General features: G+C 36.0%; 1 protein-coding gene across 11 annotated transcripts in view; it reads right to left on the bottom strand.

Annotated features, from left to right (window-relative positions):
• Window positions 1–2,155: 2,155 nt before the first annotated feature.
• LOC306842724 (CUGBP Elav-like family member 4) overlaps window positions 2,156–21,222 on the bottom strand; it is a gene marked incomplete at both ends in the record, with an annotated part of 141,639 nt that continues 122,572 nt past the window's right edge. For 2 of the 11 annotated variants that reach the window (XM_079373752.1, XM_079373747.1), the window contains 7 exons: window positions 2,156–2,283; window positions 5,492–5,635; window positions 8,359–8,439; window positions 11,835–11,897; window positions 13,185–13,334; window positions 19,007–19,151; window positions 20,247–20,390. In XM_079373752.1, the coding sequence (XP_079229878.1) occupies window positions 2,156–2,283; window positions 5,492–5,635; window positions 8,359–8,439; window positions 11,835–11,897; window positions 13,185–13,334; window positions 19,007–19,151; window positions 20,247–20,390 (855 nt within the window). The remainder of the gene's footprint in view (window positions 2,284–5,491; window positions 5,636–8,358; window positions 8,440–11,834; window positions 11,898–13,184; window positions 13,335–19,006; window positions 19,152–20,246; window positions 20,391–21,222) is intronic. The other 9 variants (XM_079373754.1, XM_079373750.1, XM_079373755.1 and 6 more) reach the window with 5 other exon arrangements.

Below are 21,222 nucleotides of genomic sequence, written 5' to 3'. Positions count from 1 at the left end.
CGGAGGGGGAAATTTGAGTCCATTTGGGAAAAAACTGATATGACAAAGACTATAGAAAATTAAATTAAATAAAAAGGTAACACCTTTACAATAAGCTGTCATTTGTTAACATTAATGTATTAACTAAAGTTGAATAAATACTGTAATGCATTGTTCATGTTAGTTAATACATTAATGCTAACTAATGAACCTTATTGTAAAGTGTTACCAATAAAAATAGAATAATGAAATAAAAATGAAAAAATTCAATAATGGGGGGAAAATATGACAATAAAATAAACTAAAAATGAATGGTAAAACACAATAAGTAAATAAATAAATAAATAAATGGGGGGGAAAATTAAGTATAATTTTTATTTATTTATTTTATATTATACTTAATAAAAATAAGTAAATTAATTAAGAAAATTTGGGTCCTTTTTTTTGTTTCCAGACTTCAGCAGTTAAAAAAAGTCACGATATTTTTGATTATTTTCCAGTACATATACCTAAGCATAAATACAATTCATCAAGATACATTCACTTGAGATGCAAAATGACATAAGATGGGAAGTTTTGTTTTCTGGGAAATTCCTCTCTACGTTTAGATATTTGTACTGAAAAATAAGATAAAATGCATCACAAGAGCATCCCAGAGAACATCACAGAGTTGTAATGAACTACTTTTTGGATGCCTTTATGTCCTTTTTGGAGTTTGACAGATGTGTATGTAAAAGATCAGTATAAATATTGTTCAGAAAAAAGTAATACGAGTCTGTAATGACACGAATGTGAGGTGAAACATTCCTAACGCATTATTCTTCAGTTTAGTTTCTCAGATCTCAGCTAGTTTTTACTTACTTTAACACACCTTTCAGCAATTCATCATCGATTCATGAAAATGAATGCAATCTTTAGTTTTTAAAGCACACAGTGAACTCCTGCCGCTGTCGTCTTCTGACAGAGAGTCATGGACAGGATTCAGCTTTATGCAGCTCTTCCAACGTGATCTCATGATAATTCACATTCATTTTGCGTAAAATGTGGTTCCACAAAACGTACATTTACTTACGTTTTTACAGCATCTAAATGTACTGTCAAAATGGCTGAAAAACTACATTTGAATTTTGAACTTAAATATTATCAATATTCAAAATATATTCAATTTTAAATCGCATAATTTCAGTTAGGGAAGAAAAAAAGAAAAGAAAAAAAAAAGATTTTGTCTTCTCTCTTGAGGCCACAAGAGGGCGCATCGAGCAAAATATTAATAATGCACGTTTCCTCAAAGCAATAAAATAACATGACTATCTTTGAAAAAAGTGCATAGTGTTTAAAATAATGTTTATAAATATATATAATTAATAAAGTTGCTTAAACAATTATAAACAAAACAGCATCATGCATGTATGTATAGTTTAATGCAAAGGACCGAAAACCAACCACAAAAAGCACTTTTTTCATTTAAAAACATGAGAAGCAGTGAGATGGGGAAAAACCGCATTGCTATTTTCTTTTATTAACACATGAACGCATGTAGGTTTCATAAAAAAAAAAAAAACGCTACATTGAGCAAAAACCAGAAGAAAATCTAATTTTGATCAAATACTACGTCTGGATCATATTCAGTAATATTATCAAAGCAAAGATATCCCAAAGCTTGAACAGGCCTTTAACAATTTCTGGATCCACATTTCTCTCTGTAACATGAGGCAGTTTTCATTTATGTGCGGTTAGTGTTGATGATCACATTATTTTGCTTCCATATGAGATCGCTCGTCTCTGCGTCTTCCTGGTTTGTGTTTTTGATCGGCACTTTCTAGACTCATTCAGGAGATAGCGCCCCCTAGAGTTTAGCAGTGAAAACACGGGAAATTCTGTTTGGCAGGGAAAGAGTTAAGGGGTCTAAAAATCTAAACTGCTTATTGACAAAATACTAAAAATGCAAAAAAGAAAAAAAGAGACGTAAATATTTTTTTATTTTTTAGCTAAAAAAAACGTAGCGATTTGTACGTTTTAAACGTTAAAATGTGTCTAAAATGTACGTTTTGTGGTTGTAAATGTTACGTATTGATGCCTATGTATTAACAGTGAGACCAGGCTGAAGGCAGGAGAGACGCTGATGGTCAGAAACGCTCCCTGACCTGTGAGTGAAGGCGGCAGCGGTCGATCAGCGTCAGTACGGCCGGTTGGCGTCCTTCGGTCGCTTCAGCTGGACTTTGAGCCTCTTCATGCCGATCTGAAAGCCGTTCATGGCCTGAATGGCTGCCTGAGCGCTGGACGGGTTATCAAAGCTGACGAATCCTGGGAGACAAACACAGAACAATACCATCAACAGCTGCTGCACATAACCAGATTCATGAAAACGGTGTCTGTCTGTGAAAAACTGTGAGAGATGAAGAATAATGAAGAACAAAGCTGTGCTTTAAAGCACATTCACAAACTAATTCATCAGATGATTCCTTTTCAGCTCAAATATTTACTTAAGGTTGCCTTGAAATTTAAAGTTAACACTTCAATAATTTCACAACACATACGCATGTTCACAGTTGTCTGATGTCAGTTAAAAAAGAAAGAAAGAAAGAAACGCATTTGTTTTAATTTTAGATTTTTATGATTTAATAGCTTTCCTTCAACTTATGAACCCTCTACAATTCCCTCACAAACCCCAGTTTGTGTGTGACTCTGATGTAATGGTGTGACAAAGACTGTCCATTGAAATGAAATGATAAAATAAATAATTCTTTTTTCTCTTTTGATTTTTGACAGTATTCTCTCATTCAGTGTTTGATGAGTTACACGCTGAAGTTTAGAGATGCTCGACTGAACAAACAGCACTAATCACAGCAAACATGAGCATCTTATGTTACAGGATCTCGCTCCTGTCCTCTTCTTATCGCTCTGACCGACTGACGGCCGATTTCATCGACACGCTGCAGCTCTGATTGAATTTACCTGCTTTTGTCAGACGCAGAGCAGATAAGACAGCAGCTCTAAACACACGCCGGACAGAGAGAACGAGACGAGCTGTCAGACAGAAGCGCTCCTCATAAACCTGATAAACTGTTTGTGACGGCAAACAGATGAAAACAAGAGGAGACGAGCATTACAGCTCCAAACCAAACCACAGTCATAATCACAGCTCTGTGTCATCTGTTACTGGAAAGATAGACCCAACTCAATGACGTTAATCAGCTATTATTGTAATCTATTCAAAAGTTTAGAGTAGGTAAGATTTTTTATGTTTTTTTGTCACCAAGGCTGCATTTAGTTGATTAAAAATACAGTACAAATTGTGGATTATTATGATGATTTAAAATAGCTGTTTTCTATGTGAATATATATTATAATGTAATTTATTTCTGTGATCAAAGCTGTATTTTGGACTTTGTTTTCCCTCCTATTTATATTTCTGTGAAACAGGAAGCCATTTCATATTCATAATCACCCTGGAGTGCTCAAAATTGTGAATATGAATGGGAATATACTTCAGAGATATTTTACTCATAAGAATTTCTAGGGGTGCCAATAATTGTGACCATTGTGTATTTGAGAAAAACCTTTATTTCATAATGATATTTCCCCTATTTTAAATTCTTCTTTCCAATGAAAGGTTAGATTTTTGTGACTCTTCTTAATAAAAGATCAAAAAGATTAACAATTCAGATTAATTTTCACAGCCTTCTTTGAGCATATTTACCAAGGGTGCCGATATTTTTGGCCATGACTGTATATATATATATATGCCAAAAATCATTAGGATATTAAATAAAGATCATGTACCATGAAGATATCCTACCATAAATATATCAAAACTTAATTTCTGATTATTAATATGCATTGCTAAGAACTTCATTTGAACAACTTTAAAGGAGATTTTCTCAATATTTAGATTTATTTGCACCCTCAGATATTGTCCTATCCTAACAAACCATACATCAATGGAAAGCTTATTTTGACCCTTATGACTGGTTTTGTAGTCCAGGGTCACATTCGAGTGGCGTCCAGAATAACAAAACATTCACACAGCAGCAGATCAAATCATTGGTTAAAGCTCATAAAGTCTGAGTCTCAATGATCTGCGTCTCGTCTGGAGCTCCAGTCAATCACTGAAGCACATCAGCGTCGCTTCAGAGAGTCAGTGTTCAGATAAACACGTGTGTTTAGTGCGTCTGCAGTGATCAATGCAAACCGAGTCTAATTCCAGCGCCGGCTGACACGATCGAGTAATGAGGGAGAATATGTTCCTCTCCACACCGGAGGAAGCTGATGAAAAAGACCTGATTTAATTTCCTTCCTGAGCTGCGGCTTGATCTCATTTTATTGCAGCTTTGGAGGAGCCGCGGGCGAGACGACATGCTCCTGTTTGTCAAGATCTTAATGAATAGCGAGGAAAATAAAGTTTAAATGTAAAGATGCAGAAAGAGACCTCAGCATGCATCGATGTGAAGGCGTTATGAGAAATATATCGATGCACTTCACGCTTTCCATGCAGCTGCGAGGAGGGAAGAGAACGGCATTCTGGGTAAGTTTGATGCCAGGGTTATTATCGATAATAAAACAACATCTAAAACTATTACAACTCTCTTTGTTAATTAAAATAAAGCTAATATATATATATATATATATATATGCAAAAAATAAAAAATAAAACTGAGCTAAATAAAATCTAAATATTAGATGAAAATTAATAGAACTTTTTCTTGGTGACTAACTAATTTAAAATTGAAGTAAAACTAAACTAAGGCAAAATTAATAAATCATAAATATTAGGTGCAAGACTTAAATTAAAAAAGAAAACAGAAATGTTGCCTTGGCAACTAACTGAAACAAATGGAATTAAAAATTAAAACTCAACTAAAACTGACTCAAACATTTTTGTTAATAAAAAAGCTGAAACAAAATATACATTTCATATTTAAATAAGTTGGATAAAAATTAAACACAGCTAAACAAAAAATCCAAAACTTCAAATTTTTCATTTTGAAAAATTGCTACTTAAATAAAGCTGAAAAATATTAGACAAAAAAGTGGAAAACCACCTGTAATGTGTTAAAAAAAAAAAGAAAAAACAAAAAAACTAAAATGGAACTAAAATGAAAACTATTTAAAACTTTTTTTAAATAACAAAGCTGAAAAAATAAAATATAACATTAAAAATAGAAATGTTGCCTTGGAAACACTAAAATTGCCATAATTTTTTTTTTACTGGAAATAGGCAAGGCAAGTTTGTTTATATAGCACATTTCATACACAATGGTAATTCAAAGTGCTTCACATAAAAATAATTAAAATAATCATTAAAATAATCACACACAAAAAAGCAAAAAAAAAAAAAAAAAAAGTATTAAATAAAAAAAAAGGTTTAAAATGAATTAAAACAGTTAAGAATAAATACAAATAAATAAAAACAAAAACTGAAGTAAAACCAAAATCCATTATTTAATCACATCTTGATTAGTGCCGACGCGGGAAATAAAGGCACTTTGTGCTGAGCATTATAGGAACTCACCGAAACACTTGCTCTGATTGGTGGCCCGGTCTACGAAGACTTTGGCGGAAATGACGTTGCCAAAGGGCAGAAACATCTGCATGAGCTCCACGTCGCCGAACTCCTGCGGCAGGTGGTAAATAAACAGGTTACAGCCCTCCGGTCCTGAGAGAAAGAAGACAGAGATTTCACACAGAGACGTACCCAGAAGGCCTGTTCTCAGCCGGTGATCTCAGCAAAGATTCAGACGTTATCGTCTTTGTTAAATGGAGATTTGATTAAATGTGGATATGGGAATTAAAGGCACTTCAAGGAAAATTGGGAAAAACGTAAATAATTCGTCAGAGTCTCCCGGTGCTTGGCAGAGATCGCGTGAGACGACAAAGACTGTCAAATTAAAACAGTGCTGATGGAGTGAACGATGAATAATAACCATTAAAAAAATGCAAAATAAAAGTTAAAATATAAAAATACAAAATAAATATATATACAACAGAAAATATCAAGTCGAATAAAACAAGACAAAACATTAAATAATTTTAAATGAAATCAAATAAAAAAATTTATGCAAAACATAAAATTAATTTAAAATTTAAATATTCATTTTAAAATAAAACTGCTGATGGAGTATCCACAATAAAATAAATAATAAATTAAGACAAAACAAAAATAAAAAATATAAATAAAAAAGACAAAATATAAAATAAAATGTAATATTTATAGAAAACCCTATAAAAATGTCAAAACATACAATAAAATAAAGTAATAAAATAAAATAATATTAGAATAAAACCAAATAAAATGGTGCTAATAGAGCAAATGATAAGAATGAATGAAGAATGAAAAAATAATATTTAACTTAAGAATAAAAACAAATAATTAGGAAAGAGATTTTGGCTGCTGAGGGGTTGTATCTGCAGTGAGCTTCTGCTTTAGACTTATTTTTTCCTGAAACAAACTGGCTGTTCTGGAAAGACTGACTCAGCATTGAGTTTGAGGGTCAACTACATCCCGCCGGGCAAACAATCATTACAAACAAATTAACTACTTCAATACACCCTCACAACTCATTATGATGATTGTGAGCGACTTCAAATTCATTTATGGGACACAATTTAATTGAGAAAATGCATCCCACAAGAACAGAGTATATTTACAAATGAGCTTCATTTTAACTTCATTTATTCTTCTGAATAAACACAGAGAGACTCGGAAGAATCTTTACATCAGAATGAACCTGGAAACTCACTTGAGAGCTTATCTGCATTATTACTGACAGAAACTTTAAATAATAAATTAAAATAAAATATGAAAATAACATTTAGACAGATTTGTGAACAATATTTGAGAGAAATAGGCCTTTTGTGTGCATAGAAAAAGTCTTATGGTGCATTCACACCGGACGCGACTTGCGCGAATAAATCGCGCTATTCGCGCGTAGTTGGACGCGTGAACATTTTGGGTTTACTCGCTTCATTCGCGTGTGAAATACGTTTCATTCGCGCGTGAAATTCACTGCACAACAGACGCGAATTCGCGTCATGGGCGGGGCTTCTGCCAGGGGGCACAATGACTGCCACAGAGAGCATATGTATAGAATTTGGCAAATAAAATCACCTTTATGTGCTATGGAAACACTGGACCCGTGTATTTCAGCCGAGAATGTAGTTGTTTAAAACTCAAATCTGCTGTTTATTTACAAAAACAGCCCCTATTTGAAAATGTGCTTTGCCGATTTCGGAGCCGTGAGCTCCAGGCGATCACCGGGCGCTCGTGCTCATGTATGCCGAAGAGAGGAGCATAACCTCGGCTAGTCTGACATTTGCCGCTGGCTCTGATGTCTCTGTAGTGGATAAACATAAGATATCATTTGTTTTGTGTAAATCTAACATGTAATCTTTGGTCTATGGTACAGCTCCGGGTATCCACATACAGCGACAATGATTTTGTCCTTTATTGTTGTTTTGATTTCTGCCTCTGCTCCACACGTCACTACTAGAGCAAGCTCCTGATTGGTTGGCGCGGCGCGAAATATCCGCCAAAGTTCAGATTTTTCAACTTGCGCGATTCGCGCGAATCTTGCGTTCCGCGCGTCAAACGCTCGAAACGCTCAATTCGCGCCGCGCCATTCGCGCGAATCGCGTCATTCGCGCCGCCTCATTCGCGCGAATCGCGCCGCAGGATGTCTAATCGCGTCTTTGCATTGACTTAACATGTAAATCACTCGCGCTTAACGCTTCATTCGCGTCTGGTGTGAATGCACCATTAGATCTTTGAGTTCAGCTCATGACAAATGGGGGCAAAAACAAGTGTTGCGTTTATAATTTTGTTCGGTGTAAATTTTTATATTAACATCAAATCAGACAAAAAAGACCAAATATAAAATTACTTCAAAAATAAAATAAAATACGTAATTAAAATAAATAACAGTGCTAATGGAGTAAACAACAATTATTAACAGTAAAATAAATAATAAAAAAAGACAATTTTTTATTAAAACTAAACCAAATAAAGCAAGATGATGCATAAATAAAATAAAAAATATATAAAAAATGAAAGACAAAACAAAAATAACTGATTACCAGTAAATTAAACCAAATTATCTGTAATTGATCTTGACAAACTCGTTCTTCAGGTCGATGACTCAAGCATTGATTTATGATAACAGAAATGTTATAGTGATCATTTTTCATGTGTGTCAGGATATTAAAACATGCTGAATGAATTCTGGTTTCCATCTTTCCTGCTACATACAGGATCTTGAGCATGGATGAAGATCTGATGATTTCTGTTCTAACTCTGTGTGATTGTCGTGATTTCTCCTGAAGTTTGCGTCTGTCTCTCAGAGCAATTATCACCTGTCATCCAGGGGGCGGAGTCTCACTCACCTTCCCGCTGTTGCTGGGGGATGATGGCTGGTTGCTGGGGAAACGCTTGGCTGATTGGCGCGTAAGCGGCAGGATAGGCTGCTGTAACCCAGAGAGAGAGAACCGCGTTAATATTCCTGATTTAACACATCAACTTACAGCACTGAGGCTGAATACATGAATAAAGCACATCATCATAATCACACTCATCTGAGCTCCGACTCACCCCCACATTTTTTTCTTTACAATAGAAGGTTTACAGTAATTCACTTATTATTCTTGCTGTATGCAGCAGGGGTATTATCGTTAAAAAAAATAAAATAAAATAAAATTACAACTTTGTTAATTGAAACTAAACTTAAAGCTGCAGTACGCAAGTTTCGCCTCTTTGTTGCCATCTCTGTTTGAAAACCTGGAATTGCAGCTTTTTGCAGAATTATCTTCATTACGTGGGTTGTGCTCTTCAGCTTCAGCGCGGATGAATCTAATGAGTATGTGATGAGTATGTGTGGCTGTCAGTATGCCAGTCACCGCACCAGTGTGGATGTTTGTTCTGACCAACTGAGGAAAAAAGCATTACAATAAATCGTGCTACCAACGGTGATTAAATCTGAAGATCGGTTAGCTCATATCACATTAAACCATGCAAATTATTATTATTGTTATGCTTTATTCTCAAATTATTAATGTTAACAACATCAGCATTACGTGAATATGTGAATATAGTGTTTATAAACAAGTAGATTTCAATTTCTGTACAGTCTAATCTCTAATTGTCATTCCATTCGAATTTCATATTAAGAAATTCTTTTAACCCAAAAAGCTAATTATGCTCCATTCAAACTGGTTTTCTTTAAAATACAGATCTTGTGTAATCCGAGGCTATCTGTAATCAGAAGCACATTTAAAACTGGAATATAATTTAATTTAATTCACATGTGTTTCAAAAACACATAATCCTTTCTGGATTACAATCCGCCATCAGAATGATACATTTAATTATTCCAGCTGCTGTGAGAAAAGCCTATAAACGATCCGCCACCTGCGGGATCCTCACATGCAGTACATGTGAAATAATGACTAAAATAAGTTTAAGTTGAAGCACTAAAATTACTAAATGGAAATAAAACCAAAACTCAACAAGAACTAAAAATTAAATAAAAATAAACTAAACTAATATAAAATTAGTATATTAGTATGATATAAAGTAATATAAAAAATCATAAACAAGCACATAAATTAAACATTAAACTAAAATTAAAATAAAAAAACTATAAAAAATTATTCAAAATATAAATAAAAACTGTAATAGTACATAAGTAATACTAAAATAACAAGTATGGGGTGTAAAATTAAAATTAATATGAAATCTAAATAAAAATAAACTAATTTAAAATATTAGTATACACTGTAATGGTACATAAGTAATACTAAAATGACACTGGTAAGCAGTGTTAAACTCTAATCTAAAATTTAAATAAAAATTATATAAAATAAATAAAGCTAATTCAAAATATATATAAAAAAAATATATATATACACACACTGGCCACTTTATTAAGTACACCTTGCTAGTACCGGGTTGGACTCTCTTTTGCCTTCATACCTGCCTTCATACCTGCCTTAATTCTTCGTGGCATAGATTCAACAAGGTGTTGGAAACATTCCTCAGAGATTTTGGTCCATATTGACATGATAGCATCACGCAGTTGCTGCAGATTTGTCGGCTGCACATCCATGATGCGAATCTCCCTTTCCACCACATCCCAAAGATGCTCTATTGGATTGAGATCTGGTGACTGTGGAGGCCATTTGAGTAAAGTGAACTCATTGTCATGTTCAAGAAACCAGTCTGAGATGATTTGAGCTTTGTGACATGGTGCATTATCCTGCTGGAAGTAGCCATCAGAAGATGGGTACACTGTAGTCATAAAGGGATGGACATGGTCAGCAACAATACTCAGGTAGGCCGTTACTCAGGTACTACCACCAGCAGCCTGAACCGTTGAGACAAGGCAGGATGGATCCATGCTTTCATGTCCTTTACGCCAAATTCTGACCCTACCATCTGAATGTTGCAGCAGAAATCGAGACTCATCAGACCAGGCAACGTTTTTACAATCTTCTATTGTCCAATTTTGGTGAGCCTGTGTGAATTGCAGCCTCCGTTTCCTGTTCTTAGCTGACAGGAGCAGCACCCGGTGTGGTCTTCTGCTGCTGTAGCCCATCTGCTTCAGGGTTCGACGTGTTGTGCGTTCAGAGATGGTATTCTGGTTTTAACGAGTGGTTGTTTGAGTTACTGTTGCATTTCTATCATCTCTAACCAGTCTGCCCATTCACCTCTGACCTCTGACATCGACAAGGCATTTTCATCCACACAACTGCAGCTCACTGGATATTTTCTCTTTTTCGGACCATTCTCTGTAAACTCTAGAGATCGTTGTGCGTGAAAATCCCAGTAGATCAGCAGTTTTTGAAATACTCAGACCAGCCCGTCTGGCACCAACAACCATTCCACTTTCAAAGTCACTTAAATCCCCTTTCTTCCCCATTCTGATGCTCGGTTTGAACTTCAGCAAGTCGTCTTCACCACATCTAGATGCCTAAATGCATTGAGTTGCTGCCATGTGATTGGCTGATTAGCAATTTGTTTTACCAAGCAATTGAACAGGTGTACCTAATAAAGTGGCCGGTGACTGTCTATAGAAATATATAAATAATGCTAAAATATCCCTGGTATTATGCAATATGTATACTGTGCACAGTACACAAATGACATGCTACATTCTCCAGTATGTGCAGAACACAATAAAGCATCCTGCATCCCACAATGCAGTGCACTCAACCTGATCTTTAATTTCCATTGTGACCGAAGAATCAGAAGTGAAACCAGCCGTGATTTTAAACATTGCTTTAACTGGCAGAAGATATTTTTACACTAAATTGAAGAGAAATTGCTAAATAACCATATTTATTTCTATGAAAACGCATACCAGCAGCTGAATTACAGGGTTTTTTTTCAACTGCTTACACATAAAATCTTTGCTTGTCACACAATTTCTGAAAGCTGACACTCAAACAGCAGAAGCACACACCAAATCTGCAAAACCAGACACTCATTCTCAGCCTTTGACACTTTTTGCAAAACACAACACACAATTCTCTATGTAACACACCCAAATCTAACAGGAATTAATATTCTGGTGAAGGTGTTTGCAAATGTTTGCTTTTGAGATGTGTTTGTGATATTTTGAATGCAGTGCTTCATTTTGCAAGAGATGTGAGGCATTTTGCATTTGGTGTGCAATTCTTGGATTTGTGTGTAAATGTGTGTAAGCAGCTGAAAAAAAAAAACTGTAAAATGAGGTCACATGATAGCAGACTGTTGTTTGCAAAGTCACTGCATAATGCATAGAGTTTCAGCTGTAATATGATGGAAATGCTGATCCAGAAAACACATGCAGACAGATTCTCAGAAAAAAAACAGAGAGATTCACCTGCATAGTGCTGCACGCCGGCATACGCCTGCTGGAGAGGATCGGCCACCGTCGGGCTCTGTGCTGCACACACACACACACACACAGACACAGACACAGACACAGACACAGACACAGACACACACACACACACACACACACACTCAGTGTTTATGACTTACGTCACTATCAGTTTGATTAAATCAGTCAGATTCAGATCAAATGTGACACGCTCCTCTGTGCTTCAGTTTTCATGTTACTTTTGTATCGGGATCAATTAATTTATTCAGTAAAAATGCTTTTCCTGTTGCTCAAACAGTAGAGAATGGCACTAGCAACTGCAAAGTCATGGGTTTGATTCCAGGTGAATGCATTAACTTGTGTATATTATGTATAACTTATATAATATATTCATATATTTTCACAAATATATTGTTGAATGCAATGTAAGTAGCTTTAGATAACATTTGCCAAATGCATAAATGTCAATGTAAATGAAATTCATACAGTCTCCGTTATGAACATGTTTTCAATTAAAATTATTATTTTTTTTTGTCAATAAGTGTCTAAACAATATAGAGAGGATATGGTACAGTTAGTTCATGTTCACGTTACATGCTAAAACCACAAGAAAACATTATATTTTATAATTGATTTCTGAATATATATTTTTTGCTTTGATAAATAAGTTTGAATTAAAAAAAAAATAGTGCTGTCAAACGATTAATTGTGTTTAATCACATCCAAAATAAAAGTTTTTGTTTACATAGTATATGCATATGTATGTGTACTGTGTATATTTATGTATATATAAATACAAACACATGCATGTATATATTTAAGAAAAATATGTTATGTTTATATATTATATTTATATGTAAATGAATATAAAAATATACATGTAAATATTTTCTAAATATATACTGTATGTGTGTGTATTTATATATACATAATAAATATACACAGTACACATACATATATTATGTAAACAAAAACTTTTATTTTGGATGTGTTTGACAGCACTAATTATATTATATTAGATTATATTACACATTTATTTTATTTATTGATTACAAAGATTTTTTGACGTGCATTTTAAACAGATCAGGAATAACTGGAATATTTGTATTTGTAGACAAATATTGTTAAAAGAGAGAAACATCCAAACTTGAACCTGTGCCATCTAAATCAGCACCACAGCTCAATGTCTCTTGCAGCTCTGACAGGATGGTTTTTGGTGCCAGTCTTGGTTGTTTTATGCTTATTCAATACTGTTTATGTTGCTCCAACTCCAAACGTGTTGTGCATCTAAGGCATGAAATCCAGTATGCAGCTGTTTCCAGCAGAGTAAAGCGGAGTAAGTGGTGTTACCTGGGTACGGGTGGATGCCGTTGGTGTAGATGGATTCGGAGGCAGGCTGTCCATTGGTTTGGTGAGGCAGAGCGCTGAAGCCGTTCACCCCAATCTGAGCTGCGATGCTGGGCACAGCGCTGGCACTGATGCCTGGTGGAGTGCTGGTGCCTGGTGTAAACAAAACAAAACAAACAAACAAGAATATATAAAGCCTTGAAAGGTCTGTGCAAATTGATCACAACTAATGCCATTAGAATGCAAAACAATGCAACAGTTACTGCTCTTCTGTTATATGCAATAAGTGTACAATACTCAATAATCCACATACCTTTTGTACTTTCTACATCACTATGCAATAACTGGCTCATTTTGCACTACCGTCTTGAACGTACGTATTTTATGTCTATTGTTTTATGTAATTGTTAGTGCCGTCAAACAATTAATCGCGATTAATCGCATCCAAAATAAAAGTTTTATTTACATAATATATAAGTGTGTACTGTGCATATTTATTATGTATATACAAAATACACACTGCATGCATGTATATATTTAAGAAAATATTTTGTTTATATATTAAATATATACAAGTATATACATGTAAATATTTTCAAAATATATACTGAATGTGTATTTATATATAAATAATAAATAAACACAGTACACATATTATGTAAACAAAAACATTTATTTTGGATGAGATTAATGAGATTAGCACTAGTAATTGTATTTAGAATATATATATTTATTTTATGTCAACGTTAACGCATTAATGTATGCGATTAATCAAATTTTTTTTACGTGTTAATATTTTTTTAACGCAAATTAATCGTTTGATAAGGTTTGCATTAAAGCACTTCTAATGCTGCTGAATGATTATGATTTGATCATACGATCAGAAAAATTGCACATCGTCACAACGAATCCCATTAATGTAAACACTGCTATTGCATAACAACACCCCGAAGTTTAAGTCTAGTTCTATGTTGCGATCCAGTGGATGATTGGCAAAACACATTCTTACACTGGCAGGCTGCCCACACACACTACTTGTTTTACAATGTTAAAAAAAAAACTATAACATCTGCTAACTATCCAAGACAACCTTTAAAGTGTAACTACTAGTACTAGTAAAACACTACTAGTAATAATCAGGATTTCTATATGGACAAATATCTGATGGGGCATTTTCCCCATGCAACCTCTTAGCCACAATGTTTAAATAGGGAAAGGACAAATTTCCAAACACTTTCAATCAATGCTCCACAAGTTCTTTCACAATCACAATCCCTTTTATTGCCAGATACAATGGGTTTATACACATGTACAAGGAATTTGTCTTTGTGTACTGGACAAAAATACAACAAAGAAATTAAATTATATAAATAAATAAATGGACGTTAATGCTCTAAGCAAATCCTGCTACAAAAGACAGTGTACACAGACGTGGTTCATTCCACTGCTTAATACATAAAAATAAATTTTTGCCTTGCTTAGTTGGGGACACTTGACTGATTGCACACTATTGGAAGAGAGCTGAAGTGGATGACGACGGTGACATCGCTAAATCATCAATGAACTGACTTTAGCTGGAAAATGACTGTTGTTGTCCTCTATTTTCCTGTTGACACTGTAAAGCTGCTTTGTCACAATCAGCATTGTATAAATGTGGACCACCTTACCCGCTACATCGAGCCAGAGCCAAGGTTGCCGCACAAATGGCCTAAAACTGGCGCTACCATGGTCATTTCTGTTCAGTGTCCTCCTACATTCCCTGTAGAGCCTGAAGAGACCCCACCTACATGCCTTGAGCCTGAAGAGACCCCACCTACATGCCCTGAGCCTGAAGAGACCCCACCTACATGCCTTGAGCCTGAAGAGACCCCACCTACATGCCCTGAGCCTGAAGAGACCCCACCTACATGCCCTGAGCCTGAAGAGACCCCACCTACATGCCCTGAGCCTGAAGAGACCCCACCTACATGCCCTGAGCCTGAAGAGACCCCACCTACATGCCCTGAGCCTGAAGAGACCCCACCTACATGCCTTGAGCCTGAAGAGACCCCACCTACATGCCCTGAGCCTGAAGAGACCCCACCTACATGCCCTGAGCCTGAAGAGACCCCACCTACATGCCTTGAGCCTGAAGAGACCCCACCTACATGCCCTGAGCCTGAAGAGACCCCACCTACATGCCTTGAGCCTGAAGAGACCCCACCTACATGCCCTGAGCCTGAAGAGACCCCACCTATGAGCCTGAACATGATGTCAAAAAGTACTGAGGAAGGTAAGCACCCTATACTGCTTTATTGACCATGTGGAAAGGTCTATATCTTGACAGTCACCTGCTTTATCGTAGCTGGATCCACTGGAATATGATGTGCTAATTGGAGCCTTGTGTATAAACCACCACTGGACACTCGTTGTAGGTTCCTTATGTGGTATTGCATTGTCAAGGTTGTTTATCCAAAGGAAAAGCGATCCCTCTACATAGACCCATTTGGGGCAAAGTCAGTGGATAGAGAAAAATGCAGAGATGTAACTAGGTGAGTGCAGATAAGGTGTGCTTTTTTTATTAGTGAGTTCATGTAAATTAATCACTTGCATGTAATTTATAGAGCCTTCGTGAGACAGAGGGGTGTCAATGCTTCACGGTGGACATGTGCCACGATACAGCATCCACTTCAGATGGATGGCACATCTTGTGGGGCTTTGGTGTGCTTTTTCTCAGCTATATCCTTTTTATATTGTGAATAACACATTTTTTCCCCTAACAGCTAGCTGAAAGTGTGCTTTTAAATAAGCCTGCAAAGTTTGTAATATTGTGATTCATCTCAAATCTGGTTGGTTTGGTTCATGGTTTCTAACATTAATGACTTTTTTCTTTAAATCCCTATGTGAAAAATGAATGGAATAAATGTGGGTGGGCACTAATTACACACTAATTACAACTGAGAAGCATCTGATTGGCTCCTAGTTTATTGTACTGAAGCCGGTTTGTCCGCAGGAGGCCGAGTCTCAGTGTTAATAAGTGTTTTCTCATGTCTCGGTCACAGACGCGTCTCTCCGCTGCCCTTCTGACACTGATCACTCAACTTCCTTCGGCTTTCTTCCAAGGGCATTTCAAAGGTGCCAGATTAAAGCTGACAGGTAACAAGAGTGTGTGTCCACATCACGGATTATCAAAGCGGGAAACTGACAGATGAGAGCGAGAGGAAGAACTTTAATTAATTCCTCGTGACCCTGCCTCTGAGGTGTCAGTGAGCTTTTGTAGCTGGACGCTTAAAGTTGTGCAGAAGCACATCAGGAGTGTGTGTGTGTGTGTGTGTGTGTGTGTGAGACAGGGGTCAAACGGGGGTCTGGGATTATCCGTCACAAATCTTCACATCCATATTCTTCAGTCAAGGACTCTCTGGTCAAAGGCATCAGATTGGCCGTGTTCCCAGGTTCATCCTCAAACTGAGATGGATTATTTCCCATCACACCTCGTGTCTTACTGAGCAGAAAACACACTCGCTCTGTTCCAGAACCTAGTGAGCATCACTGTCTACAGCACTGGTCTCAAACACAATTCCTGGAGGGCCACAGCTCTGCAGAGTTTAGCTTCAACCCTAATCAAACACACCTGATCCAGCTAATCAAGGTGTTCAGGATCACTAGAAACTTCCAAGCAGGTGTGATTTGGAGCTGTTGGAGCTAAACAGTGCAGAGCTGTGGCCCTCCAGGAATTGAGTTTGAGGCCACTGGTCTATAGTCTACATAGACAGCATCCTACTAGTAATCAAAACTTTATTGGGTTTGATATGATTTTGAATGATTTTGCCACTTTTGTTCACCAAGCCTTTATTTGATTAATACTGTAAAAATTGTGAAATATTATTACAATGTAAATTTTTTTTAAATCTGAATATGTATTAAACTGTAATTTATTCCTGTGATCAAAGCTGAATTTGATCAACAGCATTGATTTGAAATAGAAATCTTTTGTAACATTATAAATGCCTTTACTGTCACTTTTGATCAGTTTAATGCATCTTTGAGTTACAAACTATCAATTTGAGTAACTTTCCAACAATTTGGTGCATCAAATATCTTTAAATAACAAAAATAATATTGGGGAAAATCTAATAAGAGCTGTCAAGATTAAATAGTGACAGCTGTGACAAATATTGACAAACAGACAAATACCATGCATAGTGAAATAAAATAGTTTCTATGTCATTCAGTTCAAAGGTAAAACTAAAATGTTTATTAATCTCTAAAATGTAAATAAATAAATATAAATTGACCCCAAAATACACACACATGCACACACAAATATTTGGTATAAAAAAATCAGTACTTTCCAATATGGAAATCAATTTAGCAGTGCATTCTATGAATACTGTGTCTGATTCTGCCTTGTTGCTAGTGTGCTGTGGAAAATTATCAAAAACTTCCTATCTCTATTATATTTCATTATTATTATTTTAAATCAGTACTATTGGTCATCGTCATGTCTGATAAAAATCCACCCAGTGTTTTTTAAAAATCTCAATAAATCATGACAACCTTTTTTAAATCAAGCAGATGTAGACAAGAATGGCTCTTAAGCGATCGAGGTGTTTTGTTGTTGGATGGAATAATGAACACAGCAGTCGTCATTTACTCCTGACATCTGAGCCGCTGAAGATGCAGAGGATTAGCTTTGTTTTTGAAGGGAATACATCTCCGATCTTTCGAAATGTGTTTATGTTCGCGCGAATCATTCGTGATCCAGCCTCACCTACAGGAGTATAAGGTTCTTTTATGAATCTTTGCAAATTGCCTTTCCTAATAGCGTGCTAGTTAGCAAGTTTCATGATGAATGTGGCTAACGTTTACAGTCTCTCAGAGAACTGCGTCACCGCACAGAAGAGAGGGGCGGGGTCAGCAGAGCTCATTAGCATTTAAAGGGAAATGCTCCATAACGGCTTGCTGTGAACAGAGCTGCTGGTTAAAAGGGTGCTGTTTTACACTACCATTGAGAAATTTTAACCAAAGTATGTTATAGACTTTTCATTAAGACCCCAAAGAATCATATCAACTTGTGGAAAATGGGCATCCAATGACCTCTTTAACTCCGTTTGAGCATGATTTTCAGAAAACATTAAGTGCACGTGCCTGATCATATATAAAGTGGTGATGGCGCATGCCTTAGGTGTGAGAGACCCGGGTTCGAATCCACTGTGAGACACCAATGTGTCCCTGAGCAAGACACTTAACCCCTAGTTGCTCCAGAGGCGTGCAACCTCTGACATATATAGCAATTGTAAGTCGCTTTGGATAAAAGCGTCAGCTAAATGAAGAAATGTAAATGTAAATGTAATAAAGTCAAAATACCAACTCTGATGACGCATTGTTTAATTATTGGGGGGGGGGACTTTCCCCCTTCCTATCTTATTATTTTTTTTTGTGCTTAGTGGTGTGCTGTGGGCAGAAAAAAATTTGAGAAACACTGGTCTAGAGAATCGAATCAATCCTGGTGCTGACTGTAATTAAAGCTCTCTCTCTGTGTGTGTGTGTGTGTGTGTGTGTGTGAGAGAGAGAGAGTGTGTGTGTGTGTGTACAGGTTTATATATCCTGGTGGGGACTCATGGGGATTCATGTCATGGTGGGGACCTAAATTGAGGTCTCCATGGGTACAAGAGCTTATTAATCATACAGAATGAGTTTTTTTGAGAAAGTAAAAATGCAGAAAGTTTCCTGTAAGGAGTAGGTTTAGGTGTAGGGCAATAGCACATACAGTTTGTACAGTATAAAAACCATTACGCCTATGGGATGAACTCACTTTTCACAAAAACAAACGTGTGTGTGTGTACCTGAAGAAGGCGTCATGGGTGCAGCCACCAGGCCGTTGACGTTGAAAGCTGCTATCTGCTGCATCTGAGCGGCGGCGATGGCAGCCATAGGGTTGAGATAGGATCCCTGCGTCGCTGCCATGAGCGCCGCCTGCTGCTGCTGCTGCTGCTGTTGCTGCAGGATCTGCTGCACATCACACACACACGCAAACATCTCAACATTCTCAAATACAGATACATTACCTGGAGACGCAAATTCACATCAAATGTTAACTAATATCTGCTAATGGGGTGAGAATATTTACTATACAAAAATAATTAAACTTAATTCAAAGGGAAAACAGGTTGTTTTGACCCTATTGGCAGATAATTGCTCCAAGCTTAAACTCAAATCCTCAGAAAGCAAGACTTAACGTCTTAAAGGATGCTGTTTCCCTGAAAAATCATCGAAAATTGCCCATGCTTTTCACTTATTATTTCAAATCCTGACTGTAAAGTTCAGAAATATAATGAAGAAGATGAGCTAAACAAAGAACCTGCACATCAACAAACTCTAATTTATTTGAACAAGTCTAGGGGCCTATGAAATCCATTATATATTTTCCCACATTCTCGGTTTTATTTTTCCAAAATAAAATTTTTATATTTTAATTTTTCTGATTCCATTTTTTTTGGTTGAATTGTTCTAGATTCTATCTTTTCCCTGTTTAAATTTTTCTGGATTCCTTTATTTTATTTATTTATTTATTTTATTTTTTCTGTATGAATTTTTCTGGATTCCATTTTTCCTGTTTGATTTTTTCGGGATATCCTTTATACTAAATTTTAGTTATTTAATTGCAATAATGAAACATTTAACAATTTAACAACAATTCATTAAACGTTGAACAAAAATCTAATTTTCAGGGCCTTGTGAAATCTGTTTTTTTTTAAAGACTTAAAATATCAGAATGAATAGCAGTCTTTTTGAGCTTTAATATTCACAGACACTAGTCCATATCACAGTTTGATTAAGTGTACAGCCCTATTTTTGATTTATTCATCCAAACTTTGCCAAATTCCGTGACATTCCGCTCGCATTATACTGTAAATTAAATTTTTATGACTGGATTCCGTGATTCTGTCCACGTTTTCCGCGTCACTGAAATCATAAAGCTCTGCAGGTAGGCAATGACCGCAGACATGGACAAATGCACAGTTTAGTACAAAACACAAACAGAACCTCATAAAGACTGGTAATGTGTGTGTGTGCGAGACTCACAGCGTGTGTGTAAGCTCCATACGCTCCGAATTGGATGGTCATGGGACTGAAGATGCCGAGCTGACCGGCCATCTGGTGCATCCGGCGCAGGGTCCGTTCCTTATCTGTGTCTGCAAACTTCACCACCAGACTGGAAGACGCGCCCTGAACACACACACACACACACACACACACACTCAAGGTATATTCTCCGAAAGCACGTCTTAAGGAAAAGCATCATGGTCAGTTAATTTCACTTCTGACAGGACCTCCATTCACGGATATTATTCTATGGAAGCTTGTTTCCACCACTGAATAAAAAAAAAAAAAAAAAAAAGTAATTCTGGCTTTCTCTCACAAATTGACTTTTTTTTTTTTTTTTTTTTTCTGATTCTGACTTTTTCCTCTGAATTCTGAGTTTGTATCTTGTTTGGTGTGTCTGCCATGGAATAAATATAAAAAAGGGAATTTGGTAAAAGGTAATGACTGTTTATCTAAAAATTCTGTCTTTTTTCCCTCAGAATTGCAGGTTTTTGTCTTGCATTTCTGCATTTTATCTCTCAGAATTCAGAGTTTATATTTTGCAATTCTGACTTTTCTCGATTCATGCCACAGATTAGAAAAACTGTAATTGTGACTTTTTCTCTCTCAATCTGCACTTTTTTTGTTGAATTCTAAGTTTTATTTAGTATTATTAATATTTACAATTATTTATTTATTTATTTATTTGTTTGTTTCCGCAGAGTTTGTTCTGTTTGTTTCAGTTTGTTTTATTCCATGGAAAAGCAATTGTGAATTTATCTTGCAACTCTGCAGGTGTATCTGACAATTCTGACCTTGTTAGAATTCTGAATTTATATCTCACAATTCCATAAGAAAGGTAATTGAGACTTTATCTCTGGAGATTTTATTAAAATAATAATAATAAACAACTGTATTTAGCTGCTCAAGGCACTTAACATAATAAAACACACAATACAACTCACTATATACAGTA

Source organism: Barbus barbus, assembly GCF_936440315.1.
Source record: "Barbus barbus genome assembly, chromosome: 23".
Lineage (NCBI taxonomy): Eukaryota > Metazoa > Chordata > Actinopteri > Cypriniformes > Cyprinidae > Barbus > Barbus barbus.
Note: the sequence above shows the minus strand (reverse complement) of the source record. Positions and strands in the feature narration are given on the sequence as shown.